The 15,607-nt window shown below is 49.1% G+C and overlaps 1 protein-coding gene across 2 annotated transcripts in view; it reads right to left on the bottom strand.

Moving 5' to 3' along the window:
* Positions 1-15,607, bottom strand: part of LOC146857043 (histamine N-methyltransferase A-like) — a 300,289-nt gene that overhangs the window by 234,484 nt on the left and 50,198 nt on the right. For both annotated transcript variants that reach the window (XM_085647536.1, XM_085647537.1), the window contains one exon: positions 1,391-1,618. In XM_085647536.1, coding sequence (XP_085503662.1) covers positions 1,391-1,539 — 149 coding nt within the window. In that variant the 5' untranslated portion in view covers positions 1,540-1,618. The remainder of the gene's footprint in view (positions 1-1,390; positions 1,619-15,607) is intronic.

Raw genomic sequence — 15,607 nt, 5'->3', positions numbered from 1 at the left:
GAATAGGACGCAGAGGCTGGTATTCAAATTGCAGATCATCAGGGCCATTTTGTATTATCTATCTCCCAGTTGCCTAAAAAGGTGTTGGATCCAAAATTTCTTTTGTCTTTTATACTTCTTGCAAAAGAAAAGACAATGGGCCTCAGTTTTGGGAGCAACACCACATGCCCAGCAAATGGCTTGCCCATGGGGGTAGCGCTTCCATTTGTCTTGGCAAGTGGCAATGTACCCAATCCAAACTGAACAAAAAATTACCTTAGAAAGGGAGATTAATGTGATAGAAAAAACTTCAAAACTGGGAGCAGGTTTGAATTGCAAGAACTGCAGGGTTAATCTCCCTAAATTGGGACAGCAGTGCAATTTTCCCCATTCACATTACCAGTGGAGCAAATTCATGAGCTTACTTGAAGACAGATTGATACTTCTCATGTCAAACCACATTTCACTTAGCTCCAAATCTTCAAGGAATATCTTGACAAACTAGAGCCAAGGTGATTTCAACGCTGTCAGTGAGTTTAAGATATCATTCAGGCAATCCCTATGCTGTTTTAGATATAGAACAGCTCAGATCCGTTTGCAGAACAATTTTAAGTTTAGGTCTACTCTAAAAGGATGATAGGAGTACTTTGAGGCAATTTCAGAAAATACCTCACAAATCTGATCTCGGTCACTTTCAGCTGGTCAACATTAATATGACCCCACAGTTCTGCGCCAAATGAGATATCTCACACTGCTTGTGCTTCAAATATTTCTCCTTCTTCTCTGTTTCAATCTTTCCTGAAGCTTTGTGCTCAAGTGCAAAGGTAGCCATTTCATTTCAAAACCTCCTACAGCCAGTCAATGAGAGGTCTCACTCCTGTGGGACTCGCAGGAACATCTCAAGATTCCTGATGGGAAAACAAGGCCTCTCGTTCAATCATATGGTTCGATTTTTGAATTTGCACTCCTGCTGGACTTTTTCAAGAGTCCAGAAAATCCAACTTTCAAGATATACAAATGTTTTGTAACCTTAAATTTCTCAAAAACAACTGAGCAGATTTATAAAAAATCAGAACAAGCGCACTCTTTGAGCCAATGTCAAGCAACCTCCAAAATTTGGTGTAATTCAGTTCAGCAGTATTTGTGTTAGTGCTTGCTAAGGAAGTCTATGGAAAATGCATGAGGATTTTGCATTTTGAGGCCACCTTTTTTTCTCAGCCCCTGCTTGATGGATCACCATGAAACTTTCCACACAAAAACTGGATCAAGAAGTTTTAGAAAGTTTTGTGGAGATTCATCAGATGGCACTAAAGTTATTAACAAAATGCAAAAGGCATTTCCCATGGAAATGCTTTCCTAACTATAAATACCCAGTGGCAGCAATATATAATGAATAGACAGAATAACTTACCCTGAAATTATGCTTAGCAAATCCTTTGAAATAAATTCCTGCATGCACTCTTGCTCTGTTGATTTGTCAAAGAACACTTGGAATGATTTAGCATAATGGACTTCATCTGATAATAAGCTTCGCAGCGAACTTGCCATGGTGGTTGCCATCTGACAAATTAATGAAAAGTTCAACTTTATGAGAGTTGCCTCCTTCTTTTCTTCTCACCTTGCCTGGTAATTCTCTTCTCTGAAATGAAGATTAAAATAACTTTTAGAACAGAGCTTGTATATTTTGTTCAAGCCACTTATATTTTTAGAGTTTCTCACATTTTATTCTCTCTGTTTCATAAGGCAAATATTTAGCTATCTGATACAAGAAAAATAATGCTATGGCATGTTCCTTATTGGTGTGATATTTGTAAACAGGGGCTACTTGATTTCTTGTTTCCTTTATATAGGAAACCACAAAGGCTCAAGTAAACATTTGATGTAGTATGTTTGTTGGTGTGACATGAATTCAGTGTTAAATTCAATTGTGCTCTAGTAGAGTAATGGTGCTGCTACCTACCAGTAATATTCATTGCCCTGAGTCCTAGTCTTTTTCATCACAGTCCTAACCTCATGGGGTGGCCTTTACCCCCAAGGCAGACACTGTTTAATGGATGCTTTGGAGAAAGAAAACAAGATTTTCACTGATTGTTTTTTTTTTTTATGCACAAGCTCCAACCCGTACCCACATTCTTTCTCCTCCTTTCCATGGCTGACCTTCAAATACCAAGCACAATAGGAGAATTTAAGGGCTAAAAGTAATACAGTTCAAGCACTGGGACTAGGAATATTAGAACTTGTGAGAATGAAGATTACCGGCAAGTAATAGGGTCATTACTCCATTGTCCATCTTCTTCATACTAGTTCTAATTATTTGAGGATATAATGTAGGTCTTATTTTTTGCAGGCACTAAGAATATAAACACATTCCATAATGTTTTGCACACTTTTATTTTGCAACTTAATTCTTGGTATATTATCCTACCTCTGAGAGGAGATGGGGATAGGAGAAGGCAAAAATGAGGCACTACTGCCATTAGCATGACAGCTAAGAACCACAGTCAATAAGGATCAAAAGCAGCTTTCAATATCACTGTGCCTTTTTGCACTAAGGGCTTGTTTGTCATATCCCCCTGAAAAACTACATACCTGTGAGCTACCTGATTGTATGTCCGTGAAATCACAGATTTCCTACCACTTTAAAAGATAACCACAGTAGAGATTTTAGAATCATTAAAAACTCATTCCAATTTGATGATTGCAGATTTTCGGATTGAGACCAACTGCCATTCAATTCTAATCTGCTCAATGTTGCCCCCCCATCCCTAATAACTTGCATCTTTATTCAATATGATACTTTGGGAAAGTCTACAGAACTGCTTTCTGTAGATTTTTTTGATCCAGCCACCACTGTAGCTATTGAGATTCCTTTCAGAACTATATTTTCATTTGGTTTTTTTTTAAGCCACAATTTGAGGCAGTAGATGTTTTGGCTGATGACAATCACAGGGCACCATCAAGGTATCACAGATTGTAAAATCACCATCTTGAACAGAGTATAGAGGACCTAACTGTATATTGTCTGTAGTTATAGAATGGATGCACCCTCCCATCCACGTTTGGTGCCAGAAATAGGATAGAATAAGTTCCAAAATGTCTCTGAGAATGAGGGACAGGAATTATTGCATATGTGTGTAGTAAGTATTTCATATCTTAAAGAAGAGAGATCTTCTTGATTTCTGCTTGGAGAGAGCAGTGGTTCAGGGCAAGTACCTTGCATTTTATAAGATAGCCATCTTGGATAATGGACAATAGCCATTTAGTTTGTATTGTTTCTTTCCATTTTCTTAAGAAAACGTTTATACTTCCTCCCACCTTAGGGCAGTGATAGTCATGCTTTTGAGGGCTGTTTATGGGTGGGATGGAGAGTGGAGACACAATGGGGCAGATTTATGTTTCCTGGCGCATCCCTGCAAATCAGCAGGGATGCGCCAGGAAAGATGCGTCACATAAGTTTACCCTTGCACCACCACAGATGCGCCGCATTTACAATGCAGTGCATCGTGGTGCAAGGATAAACAGATGCGTGACGCATCTGATGGCGTAAGGGTGGCGCATTGCTGGAGTCATGTCGCAAGCACGACGCAACTCCAGCAATGTTTAGGGGCTGCCCATACCTAACATGCTGCGTCATGCCTTATGCCTGCTTCAAGCAGGCGCAAGGTTTTGACGCAGCAGCGTCGGAAAAGTGACTGAGTGAAATCTTGTAGATTTCACTGCGTCACTTTTCCGAGGCTTTTTCCGATGGAACGGCCACCCTGCATACATTAAACCTGACGCAGGTTTAATGTGGCGCAGGGCTTTACACCGTGACGCATCTCAATAGATGCGTCACAATGTAAATAGGGCGCAACGTGGCGCAGGGTTTACGCCGCCGATGCGTCACAAAAGTGACGCAACGGCGGCGTAAAAGTGGCGCAAGTCTAACATAAATCTTCCCCAATGTTTTAGCATGTGCAATATCCAAACCCTGCCTCGAAAGGGGAGACATCCACCAGGATTTCTTAGCTTCAGCATCTCTAGACAAAAGGATTGTTTCGAACATGTGGCTGAACAAGTTTGAATAATCATCCTCCTTAGCTGATTTTTTAAAACATTCATTGGATTTCGATTCAAAAACATTTGGACCAAAGTAGATGATATGCTAGAGCTCTTCATCAATATCTAGATTCCAAAGTTTCATCAAAAGAATCCCTCCACTTGCTACTAATGCCCCAACAGATGGAGCAAAGGATCAGAATGATTATAGGTGACAAGAAGTAGGTCAACCATTCCATGTGGCCCAAAATGGAGGTAGGCTTCCAGACTGTTGAATAAAGACTGGAAATTCTTTAAAAACAATTGGGCAGCACATGCCACATATATTCCAGTCCTCATTGCAAAATTAGATGCTTTACAGGAAATTTTTAGCGATCTCTCCAACTTGTTTCCTGCAGAGTCTGTGAAAACAGTTTTGCTTGAAGCCATAGAGGATTAACAGGCTAAACTTTATAGAACTGAGGGTCAATTTGTCCATATCCTTCAATTCCTGCAACACAAAGGTTTTGTATGACATTATGAAATGGAAGTTCATTTATCGTATTGTGAAGTAACTTGAAATTGTAAGACTCCCTTTACTTGTATAAGGAGTAATTGTGCTCCTTGTATATATTTCCCTCTTGGCACAGGATGCTGGTCGTCATATGTGTCAGGGGAAAATAATGACCTCGTTGTCACAGGTTCTTCAGGTCTGCTGACACAGCACTGGAAATCATGGCCTGAAAAGCAGCTGTAGATGTAGATATAGGTGCCGATTACGATCCTGTAAAAAAATTCCCCGTACGACTCGTATCCGGTCTTTTTACCGTACGAATCGTACAAGTGCCGTACAAACTGCCAAGTACGATTCGCATGGGAAAAAGTCCATACGAATCGCATTGGGAATAATTCCCCACACGTCCTCGGGTCGGAAAATGTGTCCGACACATCCTCGGACGATTTACCGTACAAATGTGAAAAGTGAAGTCCGACCGCGCTAGTGCGATCCATCCTGTGCGTCCGATGTTACAACCGGATGGAAAAAACACCGTCCGCACCGAACTCCCATAGCAACCATGGAGACATGTGCCCGCATACGCGCCCAACACCCCCCCCAGCCCTCCTATGTACGAGTCGAATCCCCACCCGTGTATGTACGAGACGTACCCCCACCCGTGTATGTACACCCCCGTACGTACGGTCCGTACCCCCACCCGCGTATGTATGGAGCGTAGCCCCACCCCAACCGTGTATGTATGACCCGTACCCTCACCCGCGTACGTATGGAGCGTACCCCCACCCCAACCGTGGATGTACGGACCGTACCCCCACCCCAACCGTGTATGTACGACCCGTACCCTCACCCGCGTATGCATGGAGCGTACCCCCACCCCAACCGTGGATGTACGGACCGTACCCCCACCCCAACCGTGTATGTACGACCCGTACCTTCACCTGCGTATGTATGGAGCGTAGCCCCACCCCAACCGTGTATGTACTACCCGTACTCTCACCCGCGTATGTATGGAGCGTACCCCCACCCCAACATTCTAAGTACGGAGCGCACCCCAGGCCCCAACACCAGCACCTTCACACAACATCGCGCATGTACGAGTCGTACCAAGCCAGACACAAGGACAGCACTGTACAACAAAATTGCCGAAGTACACACCGTACACACGCTAAAAACGCACGTACACAACCAGGACAAAGCACAACAACACAAGAATACACTATTCGAATGGCACAAAGCCACAAAACATGTCCAACAAGCACAAACACAACACATTCACTGACCTGCAACTGCCAAAATCCCAAACAGAGGCCCAAAACACAACCACTCCTTATAACACACCAACCCAAAGTTCAAACACAGCCACACCCACCAATGGACCAATAAAAAGGGCCCACAGACACAAACCATGAGCCTTTGCAACAGACTCACTGCTGCCAGACCCCACAGACAACCTACAGCACCATACTTGAACCTTTACTACACCTTACACTTGCACACCTTCACACACACACCTTCACAAACACCCCCTCATCACATTCACACACACACCTGCACAACCACACCCACACACCCACAACCATCCACACCCACAACCATCCACACCCACACCCCTCACCATGCCCACTAACAAGAATCCAAAGTTCACTAGCCAAGAGTTGGAGGTCCTTGTCGACGAAATCCTCAGGGTCGAGCCACACCTCTTTGGAACATTGGTCAGACAGACCAGCATTTCCGAAAAAACAGCCATGTGGCAGAGGATTGTCGATGCTGTGAATGCTGTTGCGTCCACCAGAATGACCAGGCATGAATGCCAAGCCAGGTGGTACGATCTGTGGAGGAGGGTCCGAGCCAAAATGACCGACGACCACAACCAGGCCAACATCACTGGAGGAGGGCCGCCCCGCAGACCCGTACAATACCATCCATGGGAGGAGAGGGTGATGGCCATACTGCCGGTGGTGGCAGTGGACGGATTAGAAGGACTCCGAGACCCGGGGGAGTACACAAACAACTCACCTCACATGGAGGGAACGTCATCCACAACCAAACTCACAATCAGTCACGAAACCACCCCAAGCTATCGCAGGACAAAACCACACTCCATGAACACACACATGCCACTAGCACCACCATGCCCCATGCACCCAGCTGGACAATGCCAAGTCACAGGCCACAGAAAACACCAACACAAGAAACAGTAAGCCGGATGGCGGGAGTGTGGGCCCCAAAAATCACATAGTGCAACTCAGAAGCAGACAACAATGCCCTCTGCCCATATGGCCTAGGTCACAGCCAGACAAACAGTGTGTTCCCACACAGGAAAGACTTGTCAGCAAATGGCGGACGCCTTGCATTAAGACATGGGGGTGAAGGCACGTTGTTGCACATGACAGCAGCTAATGAACAGCCAACACTGTGAAAGAGGGGCATCACACACCACCACAGCAGCAGCGCAGACACAGACACTACACCCAATGGGTGCCTGGAGATCAGAAACAAACTCACATCAACAAGCCAAGGGCCATTCAAAGATCTGCTAAAAGTGTGTGCCTAGGAAGCTGGGCTGAGGTGACAGAGGGTGACACACAGAGGGAGGGAGAGGGGGAGAGAGAGGGAGGGAGACACAGGGAGACGGACAGAGGGAGGAGGCTGACACAGGGAGGGAGGGAGAGTGGGACAGAGAGGGAGTGAGAAAGGGACACACAGGGAGACCAATTCAGCCTTGTGGGGTGTGGGAATGTCTGCTCGTCAGCAGGTGGACTGCGTGCATGTAGACAAGGGTGGCCAGTGCCTGAATCCCCCTCTCTTCTCCATGGCAAAACACAGGGCCATGTCTCAACCTGTGCACCAGCACAACGCCAGCTACCTGCATTATATAAGTGTGTGGAACAACTCCATGTGCCCACGTACAGTGCAACACGGAAGGCGCCAATGCATGGCTCGCCACACCTGCTCACTCCACTGCTGACTGCAGTCACAATTGACGCAGCAAGTAAGACTGTGCCACACATAGGTAAAGTCTCAAAAGCTGTGGCCAAGGGACATACCCATGCACAAGTGCACCGTGAGTGGAATGCAAGACATATCCAAATTCCCAGAGGAAATGTGCCAACTTTGAAACGAATGAAACATGGATGTTGCATGGAACATAAATAACATTGTCTCCCTCACACACAGGTTAACGTCGTGGATCACCCCCAACACTGGGGGGGAAGACTCACAGGACCCGGCTCTGCGGGATGCCGATCCCACCGGCAGCGACGACTCTCACCACTCTGTGGACGACCCCGACCAACCTGGCCCCTCTGGTGTCCAACCACCTGCAGCACCTGCGTCAGGTACAACTGGGCCAACCACCACCCCCACTCCTGCCACATCCCAGGAGACACCCAGGATCCCTGCCCCACCACCACAATGCAGCCAGGCTCACCAGGAGGGACACGGTGTATCGGGGACCCAGGAGGAGGCAGGCGACAACGCTAATGCCACCCCTCAGGGGTCCCCGGAGACCCGATGTGCCCACAAGGGCGAGCCAGGTGCAAGTGGGCAGGGGTGGTGGGAGTGGAGGACGGCGGAGGCGCGAGCCTGACCAGATGGCTGCGGAACCAGTATATTCTCATGTCAGAAACATCCTGGACACATACCGGCAGGACACCACGGGCATGGCCCAGGTTGTGTCCATCCTCAAGGAGATCAAGACCCAGCAGGCCCAGCAACATGCGGAGCAACATGCCTGTCTACTGCGACACCAAGGGCGGATGGAGGACAGACAGGCTGAGCTCGTGACGGTGTTCACAGGAATTCACAGTACACTCCGTCGGATAGCCGACAACATGGGCAACCCTCCCTGTGCCACCAGGCGTAGAACATCACCACCCACAGGGAGGGATCAGGAGGAGGAGGAGACATCCGATGGAGCATCCCAAACATCGTCACGGCCTGCTTCTGAGGGTTCCCGCAGGAGGGCGGGTCGTCCACGGAAAAGACCGTGAGGGTCGGTGCAACAGCACCATCTCCCAGGACACCTGTCCTGGCACCTGGCCCACTGGACCAACAGCAGCACATCAGCAAAAGATATTCTCTGCCACATGGACTTGCTGGTCACTGTCTGACCAATGTTGACAAAGACTGTGGCATGGACTCTGAGGATTTCCAATGGCAAGGACACCAACTCCCCTAGTGAACTTTGGATTCCACACACCCGGAAAGCCCCTCATGTCATACCCCCCCCACGTACCCCAACAAAAATAAAAAGTTACACGATGAAGAGATGATGCCTACATTTTGCATTATTACCTTACATGTGTCTTGTTAAGTCTAACCATGCCTGAGTTCTCATATGATTTCATCCATCCACACCCTGGGGCCTGAGTCTGGCACAGGACACACATGGGTCACAATGTATTAGGCAAGACAGACATGGAGCACCATACACACCCGTGATGGGCCCAACCAGCTGAGGGGGTGGCCGCACAACCATGCCGACAGACATATTGAGTACAGCGACAGCCATGCGCAGAGGTCAGGGATCATGTGGAGTGTCCTGGGGGCACCCAGGTATGTGTGGACAGGTGGCAGAACCATGTCCTGCAAGCTTGAGTCAGGTGGATGCAGAGAATGGTGGCCTGGCCAACGTTGGATGCATGGGGATGGCACATGTCACAATACCCACATAGTCATGGACATCATGCACAATACACAGTCTAATCCCACACAAACAGCTTGCATCTTGCTACTCGACACATAGACACATAGCCACTATCACGGAAAACCATGCCAGACATGCCGTATGCACCGTGGCAACACACCAGCATTGACTGAGAATAGGCACCTTGGAGGCATAGGGACACCTTTATTATTCATGTATTCGGGAATGCAGAGGCAACTCGGAGTACACATAAACAGGACATGTGGAGTAACATGTGGGTCCAACACTGGAACCCCCCTTCTGCAGCACAAATGCGTGATAGCCATGGAACTGGCACACAAGTGTCGGCTAACAGCTAAACACCCCCTGCTGCTCACGGAGAGGCTGCCATACACCATTGATCCTCTGATGTGGAAGTCCCACACCATGTCAAGCCAATGCAAACCGTATGTGTCCGAGGGCAGTGTTACACACATTGATGCCATCATCACAATCCACTATCCCATCACAGATGACTGTCAACAAGTCTGACCAACTATTCAGGTGTGCCCAGCTACATGTCATGTGTCCCATGGTGATGCGACATGTCTGCAGAGGAACCAAACATCGACAGGGGCAGTGTGCACACATTGGAAACAACAGCCACACCCAATACACCCCTGATGCATCCCTTACCCTAAGGAGACTTCCAAACTTGCCCGTGCGTGTAACGCTGAGTCAGCACACGATGACGTGTCCATGAGGAATAGCAGTGCCACAACAATGCAACCAGCAGACGGCATGCGCAAGTACCTGGGGATGAGAGACACACAAGAAGTCAGCCACAAAAAGCACAGCCATTTGCATGTGCATGTTCTCGACACATGTAAGGGTGACAACATGCTAGGTCACAATTATGACTGGGGAAATACACTCATCACTGGCACCATCACTCCAGTGACACATCCACACACACCTCTGACTCACGTGGCATACATGCAGATGGACACACACATCGCAACACATGCCACACGGGGACCAATGCGTGCACACACAGACACTGGTACTCACCACTAAGCAAAGAAGTCGCGTATGAGCCGACTCCGGATGTCCTCTTGCGGAACCACATCCTCCACATCACTAGCCCCAATGCCAAGCCCTTCGTCCTCCACGGGTGGATGGTCCTGATCATCTTGATCCAGGATGAGTGGCACAGCTTTCTCAACTGCCATGTTGTGCAGCATGCAGCAGACCATGAAGATTTTGCAGACCTTCGCCGGGGCATATGGGAGGGCGCCGCCAGTCTTGTGGAGGCATCTGAATCGGATCTGCAGGAGGCCAAATGTCCTCTCTATCACTCGCCTTGTCCGGCCATGGGCGGTGTTGTAGCAGAGCTGTGCCGGCGTGATGGGGTTACCGAGAGGTGTGATCAGCCATGGCATGTTGGGATAGCCAGCGTCCCCTACATGGAAACCACATGGACATAAGTAGGACAGGAGAAGCGGTCGTGCTGCAAGTCTACGCAAAATACAGGACAGACAGAGTGTACCCACCAACAACACATGCTCGTTCGTTGCGCAGCTGCGTCATCATTTCAGGCACCCTGCTACGCCTCATGATGTAGGCATCGTGTGCTGATCCTGGAAAACGAGCACAGACATGTGAAATCCCCATGTTGGACAGACACACCACAAGGGCATTGATGGAGTGGTAGTGTTTGCGATTCCTGTACGCAACGTCCTGTGCCTGTGGTGGTACCAAAGCCACATGTGTCCCATCTATGGACCCAATGACATGGGGCATCCCTCCCAGGGCATAGAATCCATGCTTGACCCCAGTCAACAGTTCAGGAGTTGGGAAATGGATGAAGTCATCCAGGTGAATCAACATGGCCTCTAAGAAATCATGCAGCACAAGGCAGAACATGCTCTGGGACATGCCACCAACATGAGCTATGGTATATTGAAAGGTACCCGTGGCAAGAAAATGTAGGGCTGCCATTACCTTCAGCTTGGGTGTCAGTGCCGTAGGATACCTGTGCAGCGGTTGCAGGTGTGGTGCCAGCCTTGCCGTCAACTCCTCAATCAACGGTTGGGGGAAGCGGTAGCACCGTATACAGTCATTCTCCCGCATGTCAGCCAAGTCCGGAATTGGTCGGGGAAGAGGCGGCGCTCTGCAGTAATTTGGAAGTGACAAGGAAGAGTGAGTGCCCTACAACAACAATTGATTTGTACTGAGCACATGTTAATCTGTCAATACGGAGTCATGTATGTGCCACATGCCCTGGACACGTATGGCTGCCAGGTGACACTCCTACCAAGACCCAGCTACACACGGAGATTGTGAACCTCCACATGCCATGGCATGGGATTAGCTGTGTCCCAGTGTAAGTGAACAGCCAGACGCAACACAGGAGTGACATACATCAACACATCAGCAGAAGTAGGATGTCGATTTCAGAGACAGGTAGCGGAACACTAGAGCCACAGGTCACATGACATTACACTAGGACAGCCCACACACCTTGCCAATAAGGTGTACATGTAATGACTCACCACACATACATTGAGAGGATGCAGACATGTCCTTGTTACGCTACTCCATGTCCCATGCATACATACGCACCTCACATCCGATACCACATGTGGCCTGGTGTGCGTAACAGTGTGCCATGTCCATCTACACACAGACACATGTTGGTTGCTGCAACAGCTGATGCCTTTGAGTGAGCACCAACATCAAGCTAATGGGAACACACCACACATACATGACATAGACACATCGTGCACCGTGGGTAGTCACATGTCTGGTGTGGTAACCCCTGTAGTGGGCATCAGGGGACACTTGCGTGTGTTGTTGACTGTGCCATGCCAGTGACGCTCATCCCAAGTGTGCAGTACGACATGCACACTTGTCAAAGGAGTTAAGGGCATGCCTGGCACACATTGCACCGTCACACATAACATCTGTACACATCTCATCATACATCTGTTGCCTTATCGACTCAGGAGTAATGTGCCACATCACAGCCTTTCACACCTGTGCCCCACACATGTAGTACTGCCCAGACAATGCCTTGATGTCCATCCATGGACAAGTATGTCAGCTCTATTCCTTCCTGTGTGCTGCCTATCACCACTGTGATGTGTGAAAGGCACCGTACATTCGCTCAGAGGGCCTGTGTACGTTCCCTATCACTATGAGAGTGCTGCCGTATGCGTACCCATAGTGATAGTGAGCGTACGCACGCGTGTACGGTCCGTATCACTATGGGTACGCATACGCGAGCACACCCATAGTGATAGTGAGCGTACAGGCGTGTGTACGGTCCGTATCACTATGGGTGTGCTCGCGTATGCGTACCCATAGTGATTAGGGGTGGGCGGAATTTGCGTAATCGCGTTACGCAAATCTCCGTGAAACGGTAAAAAATCTCCGCGAACACACAGAAATTCCGCGAACACGCGGTATTGCTTGTTCGCAATGCTTTTTTCCTGTTCACAATTGCTGTTTGCGTGCTCGGGGAGAAATATCTCGCGAACACGCATTTTGAGAACGGAACAAGCAAAAATTTGGCGAAATTGCTGAAAGCAGACTTTTGAGAAATTTTGCGTTCTCCACGGAACGCGAAATTACGCAAATTCCGCGAGCGGAAAGGAATTTACCGCCCAGGCCTAATAGTGATATGGACCGCACACACGCCTGTACGCTCACTATCACTATGGGTACGCATACGCGAGCACACCCATAGTTATACGGACCGTACACACGCCTGTATGCTCACTATCACTATGGGTGTGCTCGGGTATGCGTACCCATAGTGATAGTGAGCGTACAGGCGTGTGTACGGTCCGTATCACTATGGGTGTGCTCGCGTATGCGTACCCATAGTGATAGTGAGCGTACAGGCGCGTGTACGGTCCGTATCACTATGGATGTGCTCGCGTATGCGTACCCATAGTGATAGTGAGCGTACAGGCGCGTGTACGGTCCGTATCACTATGGGTGTGCTCGCGTATGCATACCCATAGTGATAGTGAGCGTACAGGCGTGTGTACGGTCCGTATCACTATGGGTGTTCTTGCGTATGCGTACCCATAGTGATACGGACCGTACACACGCCTGTACGGGCCGTCGCTATGCATTTGGGGTGCCCTAGGGCCCCGTACGCACCATACCTGTGTGTGAAACTCCTAATTACATAGGGGACATATGAGGGACAAGTATAAAGGCCTACATGCATGCTGGTTGTCATGGAGACCAAGTTTAAAGTTTGAATTTTTTACAGCAGGTGCACAGCAGAAGTCAGTTTGAATGAATCTACTTTGTTGCAATGTGGTTCTGGAGTTGACATCATGCTCAAGAAAAAAACACAATAAGAACCCACTGACTGTGCTAGGTTTGAAGGGATTGGAGGAAACATAGGATGCAAATGTGAGTGACCAATCACTCTGTACTCCTGTGCATAAAACAGGCCAGCAAGGCAGATATAAGGCAGCCAGGTCCCATGAGGGAGCACTTGCCTGCACATCTTTGGATTCTACGACCCAGCTGCTGCTACTGATTCCCTGGAACCATGTCAAGGTCTGTGGAGAGGGCACAGCCTTTCACCCTGGAGGAGAACCTGGCATTGCTGGATGTGATCCTCCCACAGTACCCCCTGCTGTATGGGCGACCAGGGTATCAGGTGAGTGCAGAGTCTACTAGCACAGACTGTGTCCCTTTTTTGAGACTGTCACTTCTGGCATTGTGTCCAGGTGTGACACACATGCTATGTACTGTACGGGGGGTCCCAGGGGAGGGAATGCCTGATGTCTCCCAGCCAGAGCATGCTGTGGTGCATGTCTGCCGTCCTCACTTGCATTGTGTTTACTGTGACAATCACTGCATGGTGTATGCCACATTCTGCCTGTCTTGTCCTCCAGGGAATGTAGCCTCTACAGTCCTCATTTGATTATGTGGTCAGCCCAGTGGGACAGGTGACTGTACCCACAGATGTGTGTTAGTTCTGTGTACCTGTGCTGAGAGTGTCCACATGATGTGTTCGTACCCTGGACATCGGTGTGTGTGTAAGTCCCCTGTCATGTGGGTGGGTGCATATGTGGAGTGTGGCACCCGGGCTGCATGAGGGATGGATATACCCTGCCCATGTGATGTGAGCAGGGAGCAGTGCTGTGTGTCTGACGTGCAGAGCCAGCCCCACACCTGTGAGCCCCCCGTCTAGTGGCACATGTGCAGAGTGAGGTTTGTCGCTGCATTTGGCAATGGCAGGTGAATGTCCTGTGCCTGTGTGTGTCTGTGTACTCTGCTGAGGTAGCGTCAGTGGCCTGTGGCATGTGACTGCTTAGAGGTGCTGCACATAATCCTGGTGTAGCTTGTGATGCACAGTGTGAGCCTGGATCATTGATTGTGTCGTTGCCCTCATTCCACCTGTGTACTTTCAATGGCACGTACTGCTTTTGCCCTTCCCCAGAGGATCATGTCCCTATGACAAAGGTGCAATGCGTTGGATGCATACTATGCCTTGTTGTAAACAGCAAATTTGTTCTAATATGTGTCTCTGTGACATGTGCCAGGTGTATTGATGTAGTGTCACTTGTTCATCCTCACAGGTAGGCGCCTCTGCCAAGAAGCAGATCTGGATGAACGCCGTCAGTGCCGTGAGGAGGACGGACGGTCGCAAGCGGCGCCTGGCCCAGGTGAGGAAACGCTGGCAGGATATCCGGTGCTGGACGCGGAGGATCGCACGGGTCCTGCTGGGGGACTCACCTGAGACCCATAAGAACCGCGGGCGCCGCCGTCTGACCCACATCCACAAGCGTGTGCTGGCGGTGGTATTTCCAGACTTGGACAGGTGCTTACAGGAGAAGCAGCAGCAGGAAGGGGGTAGGTACATGTGTGTTTGTTGCGTGTCACCAGCATTTGTAAGTGCACAGTTGCATGGATACACTGCCAGGGTTTAAAGGTGCTGTGCAGATCGTGTTACCCACAGTATAGTGGTGCTCTCCTGCCTCCCTTCCCCTCCTTGCAATGTGTTCCCTGGTCTGTGTGTAGTCACTCCTTCACAAGGTTATGTAGGCTGGCACTTTATCCACGTGAACTATGCCTGTAGCATCATGTGTGGGGGTGGTGTGTAACAGGTTTTGGGACCTTGCCTGTGCCCTGTCCAGTTCAGGACTTGTGGGTTCCATGTCAGGTGGCACTGATGCTGAGTCCAGACATGGGAGTTAGTCTCTCAAGTGTCATGCCTTACAGCACACATGTCCTATGTTGTGGCCTGTGACATGATGTGCATGAGTGTGCGATACGCATAGTGCAGGGATGGTGGCGTGTGTTGCAGTCATTCCCATTCAGGACCATGGAGTTGTGTGGCCACTACTGTCCCCTGGGGCATATTTTCCTAGGTGTCATGTGTGTCATCACAAAATGTGGACACTCTCAGTGTCTACAGCATAGGTTGTGCTCTG

The sequence above is a fragment of the Triturus cristatus genome, chromosome 3_2 (genome assembly GCF_964204655.1).
Source record: "Triturus cristatus chromosome 3_2, aTriCri1.1, whole genome shotgun sequence".
In the NCBI taxonomy this organism is placed as follows: domain Eukaryota; kingdom Metazoa; phylum Chordata; class Amphibia; order Caudata; family Salamandridae; genus Triturus; species Triturus cristatus.
This window is presented reverse-complemented; position numbering and strand designations above follow the sequence as displayed.